The 19,640-nt window shown below is 41.4% G+C and overlaps 2 protein-coding genes across 2 annotated transcripts in view; both read left to right on the top strand.

Moving 5' to 3' along the window:
• LOC138590915 (NACHT, LRR and PYD domains-containing protein 12-like) overlaps window positions 1-19,640 on the top strand; it is a 215,251-nt gene that overhangs the window by 127,025 nt on the left and 68,586 nt on the right. The gene's annotated exons all lie outside the window — the stretch shown is intronic.
• On the top strand, window positions 2,076-12,011 carry LOC138590928 (protein NLRC3-like). The gene is made up of 5 exons (XM_069661370.1): window positions 2,076-2,134; window positions 2,434-2,582; window positions 3,404-3,523; window positions 7,741-7,976; window positions 10,160-12,011. Exons 2-5 carry the CDS (start codon window positions 2,452-2,454, stop codon window positions 11,962-11,964), a joined length of 2,292 nt encoding a protein of 763 aa, XP_069517471.1. The 5' UTR covers window positions 2,076-2,134; window positions 2,434-2,451; the 3' UTR covers window positions 11,965-12,011.

The following is a 19,640-nucleotide window of genomic DNA, read 5'->3' as shown; positions in this document are numbered from 1 at the left end:
TAGAATGAGGACTTTGGTTAGTGTGTCAGCTTTGTGATGAACAACTCCATTTCCCCTGAGTCCTTAAACATAACAGGGCTGCAGCATTACACACAGACACACATCAAACAAACTTCTCACACATTAAATACTAATTCACAGCATTTCAAACTGTCATCTCTGAAAAAGCCAGCAAGTCTTGTTCACAGGAGTTCTTGCAGACCTTTCAGAGCAACACTCACTGCTGCTCCGAAAGGTCTGCAAGAACTCCTGTGAACATGTGGATTCAAAAATATTGCCTCTGTTGCAGAATAAAGGTGATTTTAAGTAGTTCCTCAAGTTAAACAACACATTTTTTATGCCTTTATTGAAGGAGAGAGGACAGTGGATAGTGTCGGAAACAGGGGAAGAGAGAGTGGGGATGACACGCGGCAAAGGGCCGAGGGTGGGAGTCGAACCCGGGCCCGTGCATCGAGGACTGTAGCCTCTGTACATGGGACGTGTGATTAAACCGCTGAGCTAAACTGGCGTCCCAACTGTAACAATGCTAGCTTGCTGGAAATGTCATCGGGCCTACTTTCTGTGTTGCTGTTTTTGTAATAAAGAAATAAAAAATGTGTGGGAATAATAAATAAAAGATAAATGAATAGAAGAAAAGGAAGGAATGCAACTGTTGATCAGCTGCAGGAGAAGTTAGCCGTAGTCGTTGCCTGTTTTATTTTTCCAAGCAGAAACTAACAATCAATTCTTTCTGACTCGCAACCCAGATCATGAGATTGATTGTTATTAAAGTTCTATTTGATTAAATTCACTCCTTTGAAACTTGTGCCTCTTTCTTCATGAGTGAAATTTAAAGTTTCATAAGTAGTTATTTATGCTGCTTTTTTATGGTTCCCCGTGTGATGTGGAAATATACCGGAGGTTCACCATTGAATTAAAATAAACAGACAAACCTTGGCTGACTGAGACACTGAGTTAATACTGACACGTATGTTTTGTTATATTAATAATAGACTGGACCCTGTCAGTGAGTCGCCTGTCCAAGTGGTGCCGGTGTACTCAGAGCAGGTGGGCCTGTCATCCACAGCATTAGTAGAAGACAGTATCAGGGCTTCACCCCTGTTAGCTCGCATGCCGAGCGTGAGATATGCTTATTGAAAGGACTTGGTGTGTTTCTGTTATTCTGGTTCCAGTAGCTTGATCCCACCCGGAGTGTCAAGGAATTTGTCCTCAATGTTTCAGAGCATTAAGCCGGCCTCAGACCCACTGCGCTAACCTGTTAGCTTAGCTACCTAACCCGTAACCATCTGTGGTGGCAGTTGGAGGTAACAAAAATCAGCTCTGTCATCATTTCAATATAAATAAACATTCTGAACTTACAAACAGATAATGACATTGATTATTACCAAAATTCAATGTGTTTAATTCCCTCCCTTAGAAGGTGGTGCCTCTTTCTTAATAAGTGCAAATAATATGTTTTATTTTCATGAATAGTTACTTGTGCTACATGAGAAAAGACGAGATTCGATTCTTCTAGAGTCTCTACTGAAGTCATGCAAATCTCCCAGTATACATGACTCTGGCGTGAGTGGAACGTCAATATTGATGTAAGTTGTCGTTTGCTTTGTAACGCCATCCCAAAGATCTTTAACTCTTTGCACTCCCACAGCAGAACATGCAGAGTTCCTTCAGTAGCACCACATTTAACACATTTACCATCATCTCTTACGCCCATTTTGCACCACTGTGAAGGAATGTAATAATATCTGTTTAGTATTTTAAGTTGCATTTGTTTGTTTTCAGTACAGCGAGTATTTTTCCATTCATCATTCCATGAATTATCAGCTTCAAGTCTTTCATCCAGTTCAGTGCACGGTTCTTAAATTGATCACCTATGCCTTCTTTTAATGTTGTGTGAAAGATTTCAACTCTATTCTGAACACGTCTTTCTGAGGCAGCTTTGAAGTGTGTTCATGAAACATCATCGACTCACCATATTTCCTGTAAATGGAGAGGGGAGGAGCAACCTGATCACGGGATACAGGCTCAACAGGACTGGAACATGAAAGTGAAAGTGTTCAGTCACTTCACGACGGAGCAGACTCCACCATTTTGAATCGATGGCGCAGGAGACAAAACTGAAGGCTGAGGCAGGGTGAGTGTTAATTAACATTTGTATCATTTGACTGTTAAAGTCTCTGAGTCACTTTTCCACCTGTGGACTGTAGAGGAAAGAGAACTTCGAGTAAATTCGAAAGTTTGTTTCATCTGTGGACACAAAGTGTTGATTGGCTGAATAAGTTACATTAAACCGTCAGTAACTCACGAAAACAAGCAGAGATATAAAGAACACTGAACAGGTGGAGCGCTGACTGGTTTTATTAAACTGTATACTGTGTGTGTGTGTGTGTGTGTGTGTGTGTGTGTGTGTTACTTCCTGTTCTCTCGTTCTAGCGTGTTTTTCTCAATAAGATGAGTGTTTGTGTGGAGGAAGAGGAGGACAGAGCAGAGTCTGGAGTTTCCAGCTGTCTGTCTCTGAAGAGTGACCGGTCCAAAGATCATCCTCCACTCTTCAGTAATGAACCTGGACCCTCAGACACAAAGTAAGAGACTGTTGTGACTGTAAACTGACCTGACAGACGACGATGCATTGACGATGAGTACTAGATGCTTTGCTTATAGATTTATATTAATGATGCAGAAACTGTTCTACAAAAAAAACTGTTTTATATCCACAAACTTCTGATGATTTTCCTGCAGGAAAACACTTGAAATCTCCATTTCAGAATTTATACCTCCAGAAAATATAGGATTCATTACTGTTCAAAATCTGCTTCAAATGTTTCATTAATTTTTTATGTTTTTACTCAGAATATTGTGTTGGTTTGTGCAATATTAAACATATCTTTATGATATTTATTTTTCTGGTTTGTTGTTTTGTCTTTAGTGTACGACTGTTGGTTACATGTAGTTTAAAGTTGTTTGCAGCTGTGTCTGTGTGCAGCTCTGTTACCCAGGGTGAACTTCCCTCTGGGACAGTTGACTTGTCTTATCTTTAACTCACTGCTTGTGTAAAACATGGTGACGAAATGTTATCAGGACACTAAATGGCTGCTGTCAGTTGCCATCTGGAGGAAAGATGTACTCTAACTAGTGGACAGAGTAAACTGTTATCTACTGCTGAGGTGAAACAATTATTATAACTGTTGTTACTGTTATACAACAAAACATTTATATGATTCATTTCAGTTCATTTGTTCCTCTTAGTATCAGTGACAGCTGTCAGTCACCTTAAACAGCTGTCAACTAATCTAAGAAGAATAATACAAACCTTTCAATCTCCTATTTATCAACAGCAGCAGTAGAATTGAAGATTTTATCAAGGACTCATGTGATATAAATAAAAACATCTTGTGTGTTGCAGAGTTCAGCCCAACAGACAGAGAGCAGAGTCTGCAGTATCCAGCTGTCTGTCTCTGAAGAGTGACCGGTCCAAAGGTCATCCTCCACTCTTCAGTAATGAACCTGGACCCTCAGACACAAAGTAAGAGACTGTTGTTACTGTAAACTGACCTGACAGACGACGATGCATTGAGGATGAATACTAAATGTTTTGCTAATAGATTTATATTCATGGTGCAGAGTTATTACTGCAGAAACTGTTTCAAACTAAGGTGGATATATTCTGAGTTTGAGAATAATATAATCATATCATAAAATAATAATTTAGTGATTATTGTTGCTGAGTTTTCTGTGTTATGAAGTGTTACTTTCATTGCATGCTGGGATATATGTAAATAAAGTAAGAACAGGAGGAACAATCAGAAACTTGTTGCAGTTACAATGTGGTTAGAAAACGTAAAGAAAAGACTTCATGTGTGTGAGGGCAATTCTCCTCCTGAAGATAATTTGTGAAGAACAAGCAAACTCAGTGTTATGAATCAAGTCTCTTTACTTACATTTTACATGCAGCATGGAGAGAAGTGCGAAAGTTCTCTCCCTTGCTGTTGCAGTGTTCAAGCTTATATACAACATCAACAACCCCCTACCCCATCCCCACATGGTACTTCACTCAGCCACATGGCCTTCATCAGCAAGATAAGATGATCCTTCTCTGCTCTCTAGGGGGAAATCAGGGGAAACCGGGGTTCACCAAGTCAACGTCATAAACTAAATTGCCCCCCCATATAAATTTAACTTTAGACAAGTTACCCCCTTGATGATCCCTTGAAAATTCCCACATTCCCTCCTTTTGACACAAAGTGTAAACATATCATATTGGGAATTGTATTAAACATTTTACATCACACATTCAATTTGAGTTAAACTGTAAGACTTTTCAAAAAAGAAAAAACACAATACACCACAATAAACTACAATTACTACAATTACACTACAAATAACACCAAAGAAAAGAGTATACCAACAATAGCACCATTCAACTAAAACAGTTCTTTTGACACAATTTATACACTTCTTCTTCTGGGGTCTCCGGACCCTGCGGTGGTGACATGCCAATGCCACTTCCCTCTGTGTCCTCTTGCACCCTTAGTAACATTAGTCCATTACCGCCCTCCTTTGATGGGTCGGGTGTATGCATATCAGTATAAATGAAATCAGTTTGGCTTTTGAATGCAAGTGGATCAGTTTGCAGTGTGGTGGGTAAGTATATGAGGACGTTTGAAGTCCAATCCTTATTAGTCTGAGAGTAATACAACTTTCTTAAGTCAGTCAATGCTGTTTCTGTCAAGTCAAGTCATTTTTTTTTTCCATGAGTCATGTCATACATGGGTCGGGAGATCTCCACAAAATCAAAAATCCATGGTCGGCACTAGCCTGCTATGCCTAGAAAGAAAAGATAACCCACTGATCGCACAACAAACTGCAGCAACAACACTGTGTCAGCTTGATGATACTCTTGTGTAGGGAAAACACACTAGAGGTCATCAACATGCTGAACAAGTGTGCTGCCACACATTGGCTTTCAATATATAACACTTAGCATTGAATGTGGAAGCAAACCAGAACTTTGAGTCAGGACAAACAGGAATGCTAAATATGCATTTGCCAAATCAATCACAGAAAACCAACATGTGTTTTGCTTACACCTGTGAAAGACAAGGATGTGAATTAGGGCATTCCGCAATGGCACATTGATAAGCTACTTATAAACCTGTTTATAAGTGTCACTGATGCCTGTGTGTGTGTGTGTGTTCGGCTCAATGCTCTGACCTGCCTCCGCTGTCTCTTATGGCTGTGTCAACAGCAATCCTGGGAGTGAACAACAAGTCCAATCATGTGACATGTGGCCAAAACCTTCACATCTGTAACACCTCAGCTTGCAGCCATACTTTCCTTGAAGTCTTTGATGTGGACCCCATCTCCTTCTGTCTCTCAGCATGCAGGACGTGTGTCCTAACAGTCGCTGCCATGGACTGTCCACCACCACTTCTGGATCTCAGTGGCTGTGTGCGCTCCTCCTGTTGGCCTTGGCTTGAGATTTAGACACATCATCATGAGCAGTTGTTTGCACAGTCCCTTTGTCCCTTAGCTCCGCAACCAACAATCAAACAATCAAATGAAGTTTGGACTGGTCATACTGTTGCCCTTTCCCCCCTCCCGCTCAGGCTCATCATGAGTCTGATCAGCTGTTGGGGGATGTGTCTCGTTACCAGGAGGCCTGCAGGAATGGAAACAGCATATGGAGGCAGGAGAGCCCTATCTCTTACCCTACATTTGCTTATCTCTCTCTGTTTTCTACATACACTTTCATCCTTGCCCACTTTTGGAAACCTTGCCAATCCATCTGTTTCTTCCCCACTTTCTTTCCCTTTTCTCTTTCTTCTAACCATATTCAATGTGCATACTAAAGGAAAAAACCCTGTATTATATAGTGCCAGAGTGAAACATCCTCAACCACATTTTTCCTCATTTGTCTACCATCAATTTAACAGGACCTGAAAGAAGGTCAGGTAACTGACTCAGTAGGACAGATATGCTTGCACGTTCAATGGGCTTATCATCCACACAACAAAAAACACAGTCACACTGATCTTCCCATACAAGTATGGTTGGATCTTATCAAGCATACACTACCTTTGGGTAACTTATTCAGCCAGGTGGTTTGTACGACACATTCGTTCCGAGCAACGCACCCCTGTAGTACACATGAATATGTACTAGACACTGAATGAGCAACCACAAAGTTTATTCTTTATATATTTCATAGATTTTTCAATCATACGCCCATTTTATCACAATGTGCTATACCCTTATAATGTGTTAAATTACTGTAATATCATTATGTTCCAACAAACATATTTAACTTCTGTGAGGATTATCTAATCTTTTTTTTTTTCTTGATTCCCCTTGTCAGTTCTAACAACCTTTTTTCCGGAATTACATAGAACTGGTCTACAATACCACAAAGGATTTACATGCCAACGGGCTCTGCTCCCCCAAGGAAATCCATCAGAGAAATACAACCATACGTTAGTTTCACAACCGCTTGTCTGGAATTACGCTGAAACTAGTTTCCAATACCACAAAGGAATTACAAGGAAACAGTTGTCCTATCACACAACAATTACACAGTTACCATCGAGAAAATGATTCATAACATCGTACTCACCCCCATAAAAATAGATGGAGCATCCACTGTTCGAAACCCTTGTCTGACTTCAGGCGGGTTCCTATCACCCTTTTTTGTGGGGAGGTCACCCTGAGTCTCAAAAAAGACCCCTGCCGGCAGTTTACCCTCAGTCCAGACTCAGGAGTCGATCAGCGACATGTCCATCCCACTTCTGACACCAAATGTGAGGGCAATTCTCCTCCTGAAGATAATTTGTGAAGAACAAGCAAACTCAGTGTTATGAATCAAGTCTCTTTACTTACATTTTACATGCAGCATGGAGAGAAGTGCGAAAGTTCTCTCCCTTGCTGTTGCAGTGTTCAAGCTTATATACAACATCAACAACCCCCTACCCCATCCCCACATGGTACTTCACTCAGCCACATGGCCTTCATCAGCAAGATAAGATGATCCTTCTCTGCTCTCTAGGGGGAAATCAGGGGAAACCGGGGTTCACCAAGTCAACGTCATAAACTAAATTGCCCCCCCATATAAATTTAACTTTAGACAAGTTACCCCCTTGATGATCCCTTGAAAATTCCCACGTGTTTAAATGTGTTTATTCTGGACGAGGAGCACAGCAGGCTCTGAGACTCAGTGAGTGTTGTTGTTCAACTAGAGAGAAAGACACAAACATCTCATATGAAACACTGCAGCACACTGACATCATTGTATTTGTGACAGTACTACAGAAGACATAAAGAGACTGAAAACAAAGGCACCTGTCTGGACTTGAACCTGTGACACCTCTGTGACATGCTGTGTGTCTGAGCCTGCTGCTCGACCTCAGTTTAATTTAGGCCACTTCTGACCTCAGTTCAAACATCACTGACTCAAGCTGAGCCGCCCACAGTGACTGTAAAACAGTGAAGCACATAATCAGCTGTCTTTAATGGAAGGCTTTTACTGTGAAGCAGCTGCAGGAAGTGTTGAGTTTGTATTAATAACAAACTACAGGCAGATCACACAATGTTTAATAAGACTGTCTGATAGGAAAGCAGTTAATTAATGACAAACACTTTTACTGCTCTCCGTGAGCTATCACAGCTTCTAGACAGTGTCGATCACATGGTGATATTTTTCTACCAAATTCAACAAATCATTTTAGTCATGAAGAAATGTGTTCACAGAGAGAAGAAGAGGAGTCATGTTTCTATGGAGGAGCAGCCGTCCTGCTGTGCTGTGTGTCAGGACGTCCTGAAGGATCCAGTCACTACCAGCTGTGGACACTGGTTCTGCAGACAGTGCCTCACCTCATACTGGGACCAGTCTGGTTCATCAGGAGACTCCTCTTGTCCCCAGTGTGAAGAAAGATCCAGAACAACACCTGGACTGCAGACAGCCAGTGAGACCAGCACTTTCCAAAGTAAGACCGTCCATCAGTCTGCTGATGTCATCGTGTCTGAAAACACGGCTTGTTGTTTTAATACAGAGACATTTGTTGTGTCATTCAGCACCAACATTAAGATCTTTATAAATACCATTACAAATGAACTGATGTGTTCTGCTCCAGCATACATATCTGCTCTGTGTCACTCGTCCCGTGTTCTCCTTTGAGGAAAAATCTGAACCCAAAACAAATGTATATTTAACATGTTGTGATTTTATTGTAGCGCCCCCTGTCTTTGCTTAAAATATCAGCATGCTGCTTGTTCTCCATCAGGAAGAACTTTTAAACTGCTGCTGTTCACCATAGACTGTATATAAGAAGAGGGACGTAGCCACCGTGATGTCACCGCTTTTGTTTGTGGACAACAATTTTGAGGCTAAGCTGACGCCCAGCAGGCAGCAAACGGCATCCACCTGTCACTCAAAGAGTTCAGGCCCTTAATAACGCAAAATTATAAGTCTAAATATAATTAAAATGGCTGAGTCAAATAAAGATGACCCTCATTCAGATGTCATAACGAAATGAGCTGTAGAGAACAAAACGTTTTTAGTCCCAGGCTGTAAACATGTTTATTTCTGCTGTAAAGTTGGGGATTTTAACATGGGGTCTGTGGGGATTGACTCACTTTTGGAGCCAGCCTCAAGTGGTCATTATGGGAACTTCAACTGTTTTTGGCACTTCTGTTTTGGTTTAATTTTTCAGCTCCTGAGGTTTCTGTCTGATATAAACATTTCCTGTTGCTGCTGCTTCACATGAAAGTTTTCTATCAGTAAACCAGCGGGTAGGAGGAGGACTTTTTAATATCGTAGCTTGCCTACTTGAAACCCCATGTTCAATAAATCATCTGAAAATGAAATAAAATGTGTAAACAGAATAAACTTAGGCTAAATATTATCCAGTATGAGCAGTGAAACACCGTTTATCCCCCTGTGTTTATATAAAGAGATTTGACAAGGAGCACTGAAGCTGTTCTGGAGGCTTGTGGTGGCCTGACTCCATACTGAGACACTTCATCTTGCATTAGTAATTTTATATTATTTAATTGTACTCTATTTTATCTTTTCTATTTGCTGATCTCACTGTTATGTTATTGATCCCTTTGATACACAGTAACTGAGCATCTCCTTTATTTCACCGCATGTTTTACTTTGCATCTCTGTGCACATGACAAATGAAGAATCCTTGAAACTAGACTATTACATCATTTTGGGTCTACTGTTGCCCACTTTTCTGACAAGACAGCACTACTACGATTAAAAACAAACACCAATAACAACAATAAAAGACCAACACCACACAGCTGCTATCTCACCTCTGTAGGTAGCCTCTGAAGTTCACCTGGGCCCAGTGTGACTCGTACTCGTGCTCGCTCTCTTTTACCTGCCACCTAGTGGTTGGTGGTTTCAGCAGCTGCTGCTAGATGGATAAATGCTGTCAGGGCGCTGGTGATGTGCGCCCTGTCTACTCCTATCTCTTGTATTGACGAGGAGCAAACTGCGCATGTGCAACTTATAACGAGAGTCAACGGACAAAGATTCTTGCGCCCCAGGCCGGAAACACGTGACCTATCAGTAACTTTAGACGGCGTAAACATTTTGAATCTACATTTTTTTGCAGATTATACACTTTATTCACCAAACATGTAATACTTACCTTGCTAATAAAAAAAATAAAAAAATAAAAAATACCGCATACCGCTCGGTTGAGCCGTCCTAAATCACCGCAGGGTAAATTCCTTCACCGCGACAGCCCTACCAGCGGGAGGATTTTATTTTGCAGCAGCTATAGGAAATGTAGTGTATTTGTTACAGAGATTGTCAGTGCTTTGTTAGTGGTTCCAATCATTCAAAGAAGGTCTACACAACAAGATGTGAACATCGTCTGCATGATTTTATCAGTGCATCAGTTTTAAATATTGCAGTGATGAAGAAACAGCCACAGTGAGCTGTTTAGATGAAGCGCTGCAGACGAGCTGCTGAGGATCAACCTGTTCTCTCTGCTGTCAATCAAACACGTTCACTGACACACAGTCAGAGGCTGATTTGGACTCAACTTTAACACTTTATATTTTCTTATATTGATCTTTTTTAGTAACAAGATAATCACCAGATTGTCAAATGTTCTTGTTTCGTCTCATTTTGTTCTCTGTTTTGTGAAAGGTGGTCAGCAGGAGGTTTTCGATCAACATAAGATCAGTCTGAGGAGGAGATGTGAACGTGTGACTGAAGGAACTGATGAACCAGGAAGTGGAACCCTCCTCAAAAGAATCTACACTGAGCTCTACATCACTGAGGGACAGAGTGAAGAGGTTAACACCCAACATGAGGTTAGACAGCTTGAGACAGCTTCAAAGAGGAAGACCCTGCATGACACTCCAATCAAGTGCCACGAAATCTTTAAATCCTTACCTGACCAACAGAGAGACGTCAGAGTGGTCCTGACGAACGGCGTCGCTGGTGTTGGAAAAACCTTCTCAGTGCAGAAGTTCACTCTGGACTGGGCAGAGGGCTCGGAAAACCAAGATGTCAGTCTGCTGATTCTGCTTTCCTTCAGGGAGCTGAACTTGATCAAAGACGAGCAGTACAGTCTTCTCAAGCTGCTCCATGTTTTCCATCCAGCATTACAGAAGGTCACAGCAGAGACGCTCGCTGTCTGTAAACTGTTGTTCATCTTTGACGGCCTGGATGAAAGCAGGCTTTCACTGGACTTCACCAACAATCAGGTTGTGTCTGACGTCTCACAGGAGTCATCAGTCAACGTCCTGTTGATGAATCTCATCGAGGGGAATCTGCTTCCCAAGGCTCTCGTCTGGATAACTTCCCGACCTGCAGCAGCCAATCAGATCCCTCCTACGTGTGTTGACAGGTTAACAGAAGTCCGAGGCTTCACTGACTCCCAGAAGGAGGAGTACTTCAGGAGGAGATTCAGCGATGAAGAGCTGTCCAGCAGAATCATCTCACACATGAAGACATCCAGGAGCCTCCACATCATGTGTCTAATCCCAGTCTTCTGCTGGATCACTGCGACAGTTCTGGAGCACATGTTGACCACAGGCCAGAGAGGAGAGCTGCCCAAGACCCTGACTGACATGTACTCACACTTCCTGCTGGTTCAGACCAAGAGGAAGAAGCAGAAGTATGATGAGGGACATCAGGTGAGTCCTCAGGAGCTGATGGAGGCTGACAGGGAAGTTCTTCTGAAGCTGGGGAGGCTGGCGTTTGAACATCTGGAGACAGGAAACATCATGTTCCACCAAGAAGACCTGGAGCGCTGTGGTCTGGATGTCACAGAGGCCTCGGTGTACTCAGGAGTTTGTACTGAGATCTTTAAAAGAGAGTGTGTGATCTTCCAGAAAACAGTCTACTGCTTTGTTCATCTGAGCGTTCAAGAGTTTCTGGCTGCAGTCTACATGTTCCACTGTTACACACATCGCAACACACAAGTACTGAAGGCTTTCCTAAAAGAGAACAAACACATCTGTGATAGACCGTACTCATCCCTGGATGACGTTCTGAGGTGCACCATGACGAAATCCCTTCAAAGTAAGAGTGGTCACCTGGACCTGTTTGTTCGCTTCCTTCATGGCCTCTCTCTGAAGTCCAACCAGAGACTCTTAGGAGGCCTGCTGGGCCGGACAGACAACAGTCCAAAAATCATCCAGAGAGTCATCGACAACCTGAAGGAGATGAACAGTGATGATATCTCTCCTGACAGAAGCATCAACATCTTCCAGTGTCTGACTGAGATGAACGACCACTCAGTACATCAGGAGATCCAAGAGTTCCTGAAGTCAGAGAACAGATCAGAGAAAGAACTCTCTGTGTTCCACTGCTCTGCTCTGGCCTACATGCTGCAGATGTCAGAGGAGGTTCTGGATGAGTTGGACCTGCAGAAGTACAACACATCAGAGCAGGGACGGCTGAGACTGATTCCAGCTGTGAGGAACTGCAGAAAGGCTCGGTAAGTCCAGATGTGATTAACATTTTAAATCAGGGTTAATAAGTCGTTTAGTTCTTCAGATATCAACACTATAGAATTATCATTACTCTTAAAATACTGTTCCACTTGTTTATTCATAAATCTATTGTCTTTTGTATTCTGTCACTGACGTTCTTGAGCTGTTTCAAAAGTTTTCAATGCAAAAATGTTGTTTTTCAGTCAGTTTTGTTTCTAGCTGTTAAGTTCATGAAAGAAAAGCTGTTCTATTTATTTCTAATATGTGTTACATTTGACTGTTTTACTATACAGCATTGGTTCATGAAGGCAACATGCAAACCTGTTTAAACACATGAAGGATTTAAGAGTTTGTTGTTGAGGTTTTATCACAGCAGCATTTAATCACAACATATAACAGTATTTAACAGTTATCAGTAAAGTTATTACTACATGAGTAGATTCTACAAGGTGTGCTATATAATCACTGACTATAACCACTATTCTTAAAAGTTTCAAATAAGTTCTGTTTCATTTTCTAAAGCAGATTTCTGAAGACAGAGAGAATTTCTTTCATGCAGTTATTTCTGTCATGTTTCTGTTACTGGTTTTGGATCCATTTCAAAGTGAGGACAGAGGATGTTCGGGGACCAAACACACTCCACTTTATTTTTTCTATTTCTACAGTGCACTTTATTTTGTTTTGTGATGCTCTGTATATATCCAGTATTTCTGTTTTCAAAGCACTTTGTAAACTTATATCTAGGGCTGCGGCGAGTAGTCAACGTAATTGATGACGTCCACGCTGAAAATGGAAAGGTTTTTCATTGGGGGAGGGGTACTCTGATGAAATATATTACAGCCTTTGGCCCTGTTAATATACATGGAGCCTCATTCACCTTCATTACACTTCAAAAAACATCATATAATAAAAACTGTGATGCAGACTTGCAGCGGTGAGAGGGGGAGAGGGTGATCACGGACTGAAGTGGTGACTACAGCCCGACTGATTTATCAGTCAGCGGATTTAATCGGCTGACATTTGCAATTCACAGATATATCGATATTGGCGTACAGGTTCTCCGATATGAATGACTTCAATTTTAACAGTGCTCTAGGAGAAAGCCATGTTACCTCCTGACAGGTAAAGGGCGCTTTAATAATTTTGACAGCATGAGAGCTAGAGTTTGGTCTTTGTGCTTGTCATTAAAATACAGCTGAAGTCAACAAATGTAAAAGCCTCATCACTTGTGGTAACAACTATAAACCAGCACAAAAGTGACAATTACTAACAGATGCCATATGCAAAACATATGTTCTGAACAGACACATTACAGTAACAAAAATTATTTTTTGCGTTTTAGAACATAAATAGCAAACTTAACAACTTAAACTGCTCAGTCAGCACTAGGCGGCAGGCATGATGGGAAATGAGGACGTCCCTATCGCTGCCAGAGTGCGCGTCACAGCTGAGCCTCAGAAAATTGGAGGGAAGATAAGAGAAAAAATGCAAAAAAAAAAAAAAAAAATTTTTAATAACCATTTGTCCTGAACCGTACAACACGTAAACTGCCATAATCTTGGATTCTCAAATTCAGCTGCAAATTCGGCATGACGACGTCATAACGACGTCATAATCTGTGTAGACCTGGCGGTTGTTATCAAGCTGCTCTGCTCCTCAAGCTTGCGTGTAGCTAGCTAGCGCAAAATGGACAGGTTTTTGACAACAAATAGACCGAAGGAGCAGACCAACAGCAATGCCATGGAGGACTCTGCTGCAAAAAAACCTAAGAACTCATGGCCAACTAAAATCCGAAAATATGAGGCAGCATACATTAAGTATGGTTTTACAGCAATACAGAAAAATGGCCATGATTGCCCGAAATGCGTCCTCTGTCTGGAGACCCTCTCCAACGAGTGTTTAAAAGTTTGGTGAAAAGTTTATTATTCAGTGGGAATATACAGTGCTGAAAAGATGTTCGTTGATAATTTTCTTATGCTAAACAAATGTAATAATTATTGAATAGTGAATAAAAGTAAGAAAATACATTCTAAAAGTTGATGTTTCATTACATATTTTGTAGCATTGTCTGTGGGTTTGGGGGTCCCCGGCCAGAAGCTAATGCACTTTGTGGGGCCTTGGCATGGAAAAGTGTGGGAACCCCTGATTTAGATAACAAGCTAACACGTCTCTTGAGTCCCGACCTGCCGACTGTTGGCTGAGCTCCAGACCTCTGCCCCGCGATAGACAGTCCATAGATTGTCCAAAATGCCCCAAACAGAGCAGAATAATAAGAATAGAAACACAGGCGAAGGGCAGATCCTCTGCAGATACAGACACCAGCTCACACTTCTCCTGGATTATGATGTTGATTAAGAGGGAATATTTAATATGGAAAATCCTGCTCATGAAGCCTTTTATTACTATTATTAACAGTATCAGTCTGTCAAATGAGCTGGTCTGTTTAGTGACTTTTATCTGTGTGAAGGTGGGAAAAACAAGAAACTCACTTTTGTTCCTACTTTGTGTGTTTTTGTGTTATACTCACTTCTATTTAATTTGATATTTTATTGTAGTGCGATTTAAGTTGCTACAGAAACACTATTTTATTAGAATTTTGTATGTCATACAAATGTGACAATAACTTTTCAGATTTGGAATTTTAATATTTTAATTTCAGATACATTTTGAACATATGTGAGTATATCGGCTGATATATCGATATCGGAATATTTTACTCCCTAATATCGGAATCGGCATCGGCCCCAAAAATCCAATCTCGGTTGGGCTCTAGTGATAACGTGAGATAAAACTTTGTTCCATCATGAAGCCTGATGCTCCTCTACAGCTCTGTGTTTATCAGGGAAATATATGAACTACACAGCAGACTGGAGTCTCTGTTAAAAGTGACAGACAGACAGAAAGATCTGCGTGATTAAACGTGTGTGTCCTGCCCGCGCTGCGTTATTGTAAACTATGATGAACTGATTGAGCCAGGTACAGAGCATGAGAAACACACAGAGTGAGGCTAGAGCGAGGGGAGGTTGCCCAGTGCCACTAGTTAATCGATCGCGGATGGCGTCGTTCTCTCGGATTAAAATTTTAAAAAAAAAGCTAAAATTGGTCGCCAAATATACTTGGGCGTCTGTTAATACACCTGCGCGGCCCGTCCAAGTAAAGTCTATGGCCCTCATTTATCAATCTTGCGTGAAAACTGGTGCAGATCTGAGCGCAGAATTGGTCTTACGACAGGACACACGTGTGATTTATGAAACGTTCGTATCTGACCAATCCCAGCGTACGATTGATCCGGTCTTGATAAATGCGGCGGCTGAATTCGACCGTCATTAACATGTTACGCCCTTAAATATTCCTGGTTCGGAGGCCTCGCCCAGGTCAAACATGGAGAAAAGAAACACTGGCAAGAAAAGAAACTTTTCCGAGATGTTAATCGGCATCCTCACATCTGAGGTAGAGCAAAACAAAGATGTGCTTTTTGGCAGTCTGAAAACTGGAATTAAAGGAGCTCATAAAACGCTGTGTGGAAGAGGATAACGGAGGCAGTCAACAGCGTTGCCGTACAGGAACGGACTCTGGCTGGGGTTTGATTAAAATTCTCAATAACTTACAAATTTCTTACAAATAATTAGGCTTACACATGTTACATGCGTATATATTTTTATTGTATGTTTAAATGTTTCAGAACCAGGCACCAGCAGTATGTCGGCCAGCTCTCCTCCCCAGAGCGGTCCCACTCAGCCAGACCCACAGAGTCAGGCTGCAGAGAGCGAGCGCGTGCCCTCCGCCCCCCGTGCTGCGCTGCCTCAGTTGTCGGCACACTTGAGGCAATAAATAACACATTAAAAGAAATTAACGAAAGCCTTAATAAAATGTTTAAATGACTAAATGTTGTCCATTGTCTGTGTTTAGTATGCCTTTAGCCAATTTCACCTAGGATACTTCATCACATCACTGATTAAATACTGCAGCGCGTTTGCAGAAGTTTAAGGTATACTTTACATTTTAAAAGCGATTGATGAGGTCCTGTCTCCTCCATATAGCCCCCAGTGGAGGCTGTGCTGGCCTCGGTTCCCTGGGCATTGTTCTCCTCTGGCTGCGCCGGCACATCAAAAGGCACTCCATTTACTAATGCAATGTTGTGCAAAACTGAACAGGCCAAAATAATGTCGCACACTTTCTCTGGGGTATACAGCAGCGTTCCCCCCGCTGGTCCAAGACAGAGCCACCTGCCCTTGAGCAACCCGAAGCAACGCTCCACTGTGACCCGTGTGCGTGTGTGCGCACTGTTGAACCTGTGCTCAAAAACAATTGCACAATTTTACCATAGGCTATTTTGAGTTCATTTGCAAAAACATATTTCTGCTTGTATTTATTATTATTTCAAATTTTAATGGGCAATAATTATTTGTCATGTTTAGGCTATTTAACCTATCATATTTTTTTTATTTTACAAAAAAAGTGGTATCAGTAAAAACGTGAAACGCAAAAACAAAAAATCATTTTGTTTTATTCGTTTTAAGAATCCGTTTGATCTGTTCTGAATATGTGGCTGCTTATGCTTAGATGACAGCTGAGGTTTGTTTAATAATTACTTTCAGACTCAGACAGATTTTGCTGTGCTGCACCGCAAATCCACAGACTCAGATTTGCGTACACGAGCTCAGACCTGACGTGAGATCTGATCGTAGCTTCCGCTCACGTCCAAATTGATAAATGCCGAAACTTGCGTGGAAATGGTCGTACGCACGGTTTTCTGCCGTACGTTCGTTTGATAAATGAGGGCCAATGTGTGTGAAACCCTGTGGATGATGGACTGCCAGAAAAGGCAAAACCACCTTGAGTGTCGTCTATTTATTAGTAGGGAGAGCTTTTTAAAATCTTCTGTCTTCGTAGCTTCTGTACACTCACTGTCAAAATAAAATGAACTCAAACAGAAGGGTTTATTAGGTTTTTTTGGAGGAAAATTCATCATTTAAATTAATCGATTAATCTGTAAAAAAGTCGATCGATTAATCGATAGAAAAATAGTCATTAGTGGCGGCCCTACTTATATCTACAACGTGCTGTAGATAAAGGAGAAGTATTATTAGTGTTATTCAGATTGAGTGTCTCATGTTTGCTGCAGCCACTGTGGCCGCAGGTGAAAACTATGGGATCATGTTGAGCGCTGTAACATAGTGATTTGGTAGCACAAGCAGAGAATCGTCATCAAATCTTCAAACTGATTCAGAAATGTTCGTTCCACAACAATATCTATGAACAGTTTGCTAACATGAACTAACATTAGCTTCTGTGAACTGCTGCTCATACGACACAGACTGTCACAGTAACACCCCTGAGTGTGTTGAACCGAGCAGTGGTGCATTTAGTTGCTTATGAATTCCACATTTGAAAGAGGGAGGTTGTGTTACATGGCTGTGTTTTGAAGTGTTTCCTGATATTCTGTTGCTCACAGAAAGAAGCTGACAGGTGTTTCTCTCTCTTGTTGCTGTAGAGAAGAGTAGTAGCAGGAAATGCACAGCTTCCACCAATATTTAAGGTCTGATGAATATCTCAGAACATGATGGTGAAGTTCAGACTTTTTAAGAGATCGTATACACACCAATGTTATTGATCTTAATACTGATACAGTGAGAACATCTTTCTGATGACGTCATGGTAACGATAATGAAACCTTACCAGTTTGTTAACTATGTTTGTTTGCTGAATAAGTTCTTCAGATGCTCACAACAGAATGTAGACGACAAAACTTCATGCACTCAGCTGTCATACACATCAAAATGTTTGATTATAATATGATTTAAATATGTACACGTCTAATACTGTTAAAAGGTTCCTTTTGTTTCGATCCCACTTGACAGCAGTCACTGAATTTTCCCACTCATGCACGTGAACATGAAAGCAGCAGGTAGCCAGCAAAGACAGATCGTCTTTCTCGACTGTAATTGTTAACTAAGTTGTAAAAAAGGTTTCTAATCAAGACGTCCTCATGCTAACTCTTTGGAGACAGACATTTTCTCCTCCTTTATCTGCACATTAAAGCAAATCAAAGATGCAAAGTGTGCAGGTACGAGAGGGAGTGAGGAGAATTATTGTTTCATGTCAAACACAGAAAGATAAGATGAGCTGAACCCTGAGGTGAACAGCAAACTTAGATTGTTATTTAGTCTGATGTGTCAAACTGTCATGAAGTAAACACAAAGTGTCTCTTTCATTGTAACATATCATGTAATTTATGTGTCATTACAGACTTTCTTACTGTGGACTGTCAGAGACTCACTGTGAAGTTGTGGCCTCAGCTCTGAAGTCCAACCCCTCCCATCTGAGAGAGCTGGACCTGAGCCTCAACTCTCTGCTGGATTCAGGAGTGAAGCTGTCTGCTGGACTGGAGAGTCCAAACTGTAGACTGGAGACTCTGAGGTCAGTTTACTGACTGTAGCATGTAGTTTTTCTTATGTGTTCAATTCAACTCCTTGACTGAGGTTCAAAGTTTTGGGTGGTTAATCTACAGGATTGACCTGATCACAAATCTTGTAGCGGTCACTACCCTTTTGGATTAGAAATGTACTCTCGTTGAAAGGGGCACCACCTCCGATTAGGAGGAAAATAAACAGATAGGATTACAGGAAAATTTATCAGTCTCGTTATCTTTTTAGTAAGATCTGAACACATTGACCGTAGTTCTGTAATGACAAATATAGACAGACAACGACTTTGATCAGTAAATGAAGACCTTTCATTTATAATAAAATGATGATTAATAAGTGAATAAGTGAGCATAAAATGAATATAAAACACTTAAAGAAAATTGTTACCTGGTTATGAACTAAAGTACTAACTTGGCGATAGTGATAAAGAATATGATTTGATTTAGTTTATGGCGGATAAACGGACGGGTCGGGTATCACTTAGATCTCTAAATTTGGAATGGTGACATTTCAAAATATTATACGTTACATCAACTTTTGATCACAGCAGTGTCGGGTGTTTTATGTCTGCTTGTTGCAGCGTTGTCAGAGGGCTTCTCCGGTGGGGTCCAGCTGTAGTTCGCTCCAGTCGGCGGCGTCAAGGGCTCCGCAACGGGTCTCTACCCGGTGAAAGGCCGTCACTGCCGGTCGACGAATGCAAGGATCGATGTTATTTTAGTGGCCCGAGCATCCACCACGGTGGATCGGTAGAAGTCTCTGGTTAACTGCCTGGGCAAAACACGCTGGTCCCGCGTTCAGTGCTGGTAGTCAAAAGCCGAAGGCGGACAAAACTTCTTCATTAACTCGTTTAAATAACTTCAAAGTAATCTCGCCGGCCGGACGATAATACCTTCAAACCATAAAAGCTGGCTTTACTGAGGTAGAACAAGAAAGAAAATCAAGCTTGCTGAGCTGGATACAATTACGCGTTACTTTGACGGTCGAGAGGTTAAGGAAAGTACGAAACAAAAGAAGGTCCGGAGAAAATAATTAAGGTTAAGAGGAGTATATATGGCTCTTTGGTGGACCGTGAATCCCAAAGGGAAAAAGAAAAAAGAAACGCGGACAAAAGAAAGTTTGTGGTTTTATCAATGTTGTGACTCGTCACTTTGTGGGCGGTCTCGGGCTCTCATCTTACCGCCGCAAACTTTCTTCGTTTAAAATAAAGGAAATGTCCTATATAATCACGTTGTTATTCGTTTACTTAATTTTCGCACA

Source organism: Semicossyphus pulcher, unplaced genomic scaffold, assembly GCF_022749685.1.
Source record: "Semicossyphus pulcher isolate SPU_LCO1_2020_fin unplaced genomic scaffold, fSemPul1.0.p SCAF_14, whole genome shotgun sequence".
In the NCBI taxonomy this organism is placed as follows: domain Eukaryota; kingdom Metazoa; phylum Chordata; class Actinopteri; order Labriformes; family Labridae; genus Semicossyphus; species Semicossyphus pulcher.
This window is presented reverse-complemented; position numbering and strand designations above follow the sequence as displayed.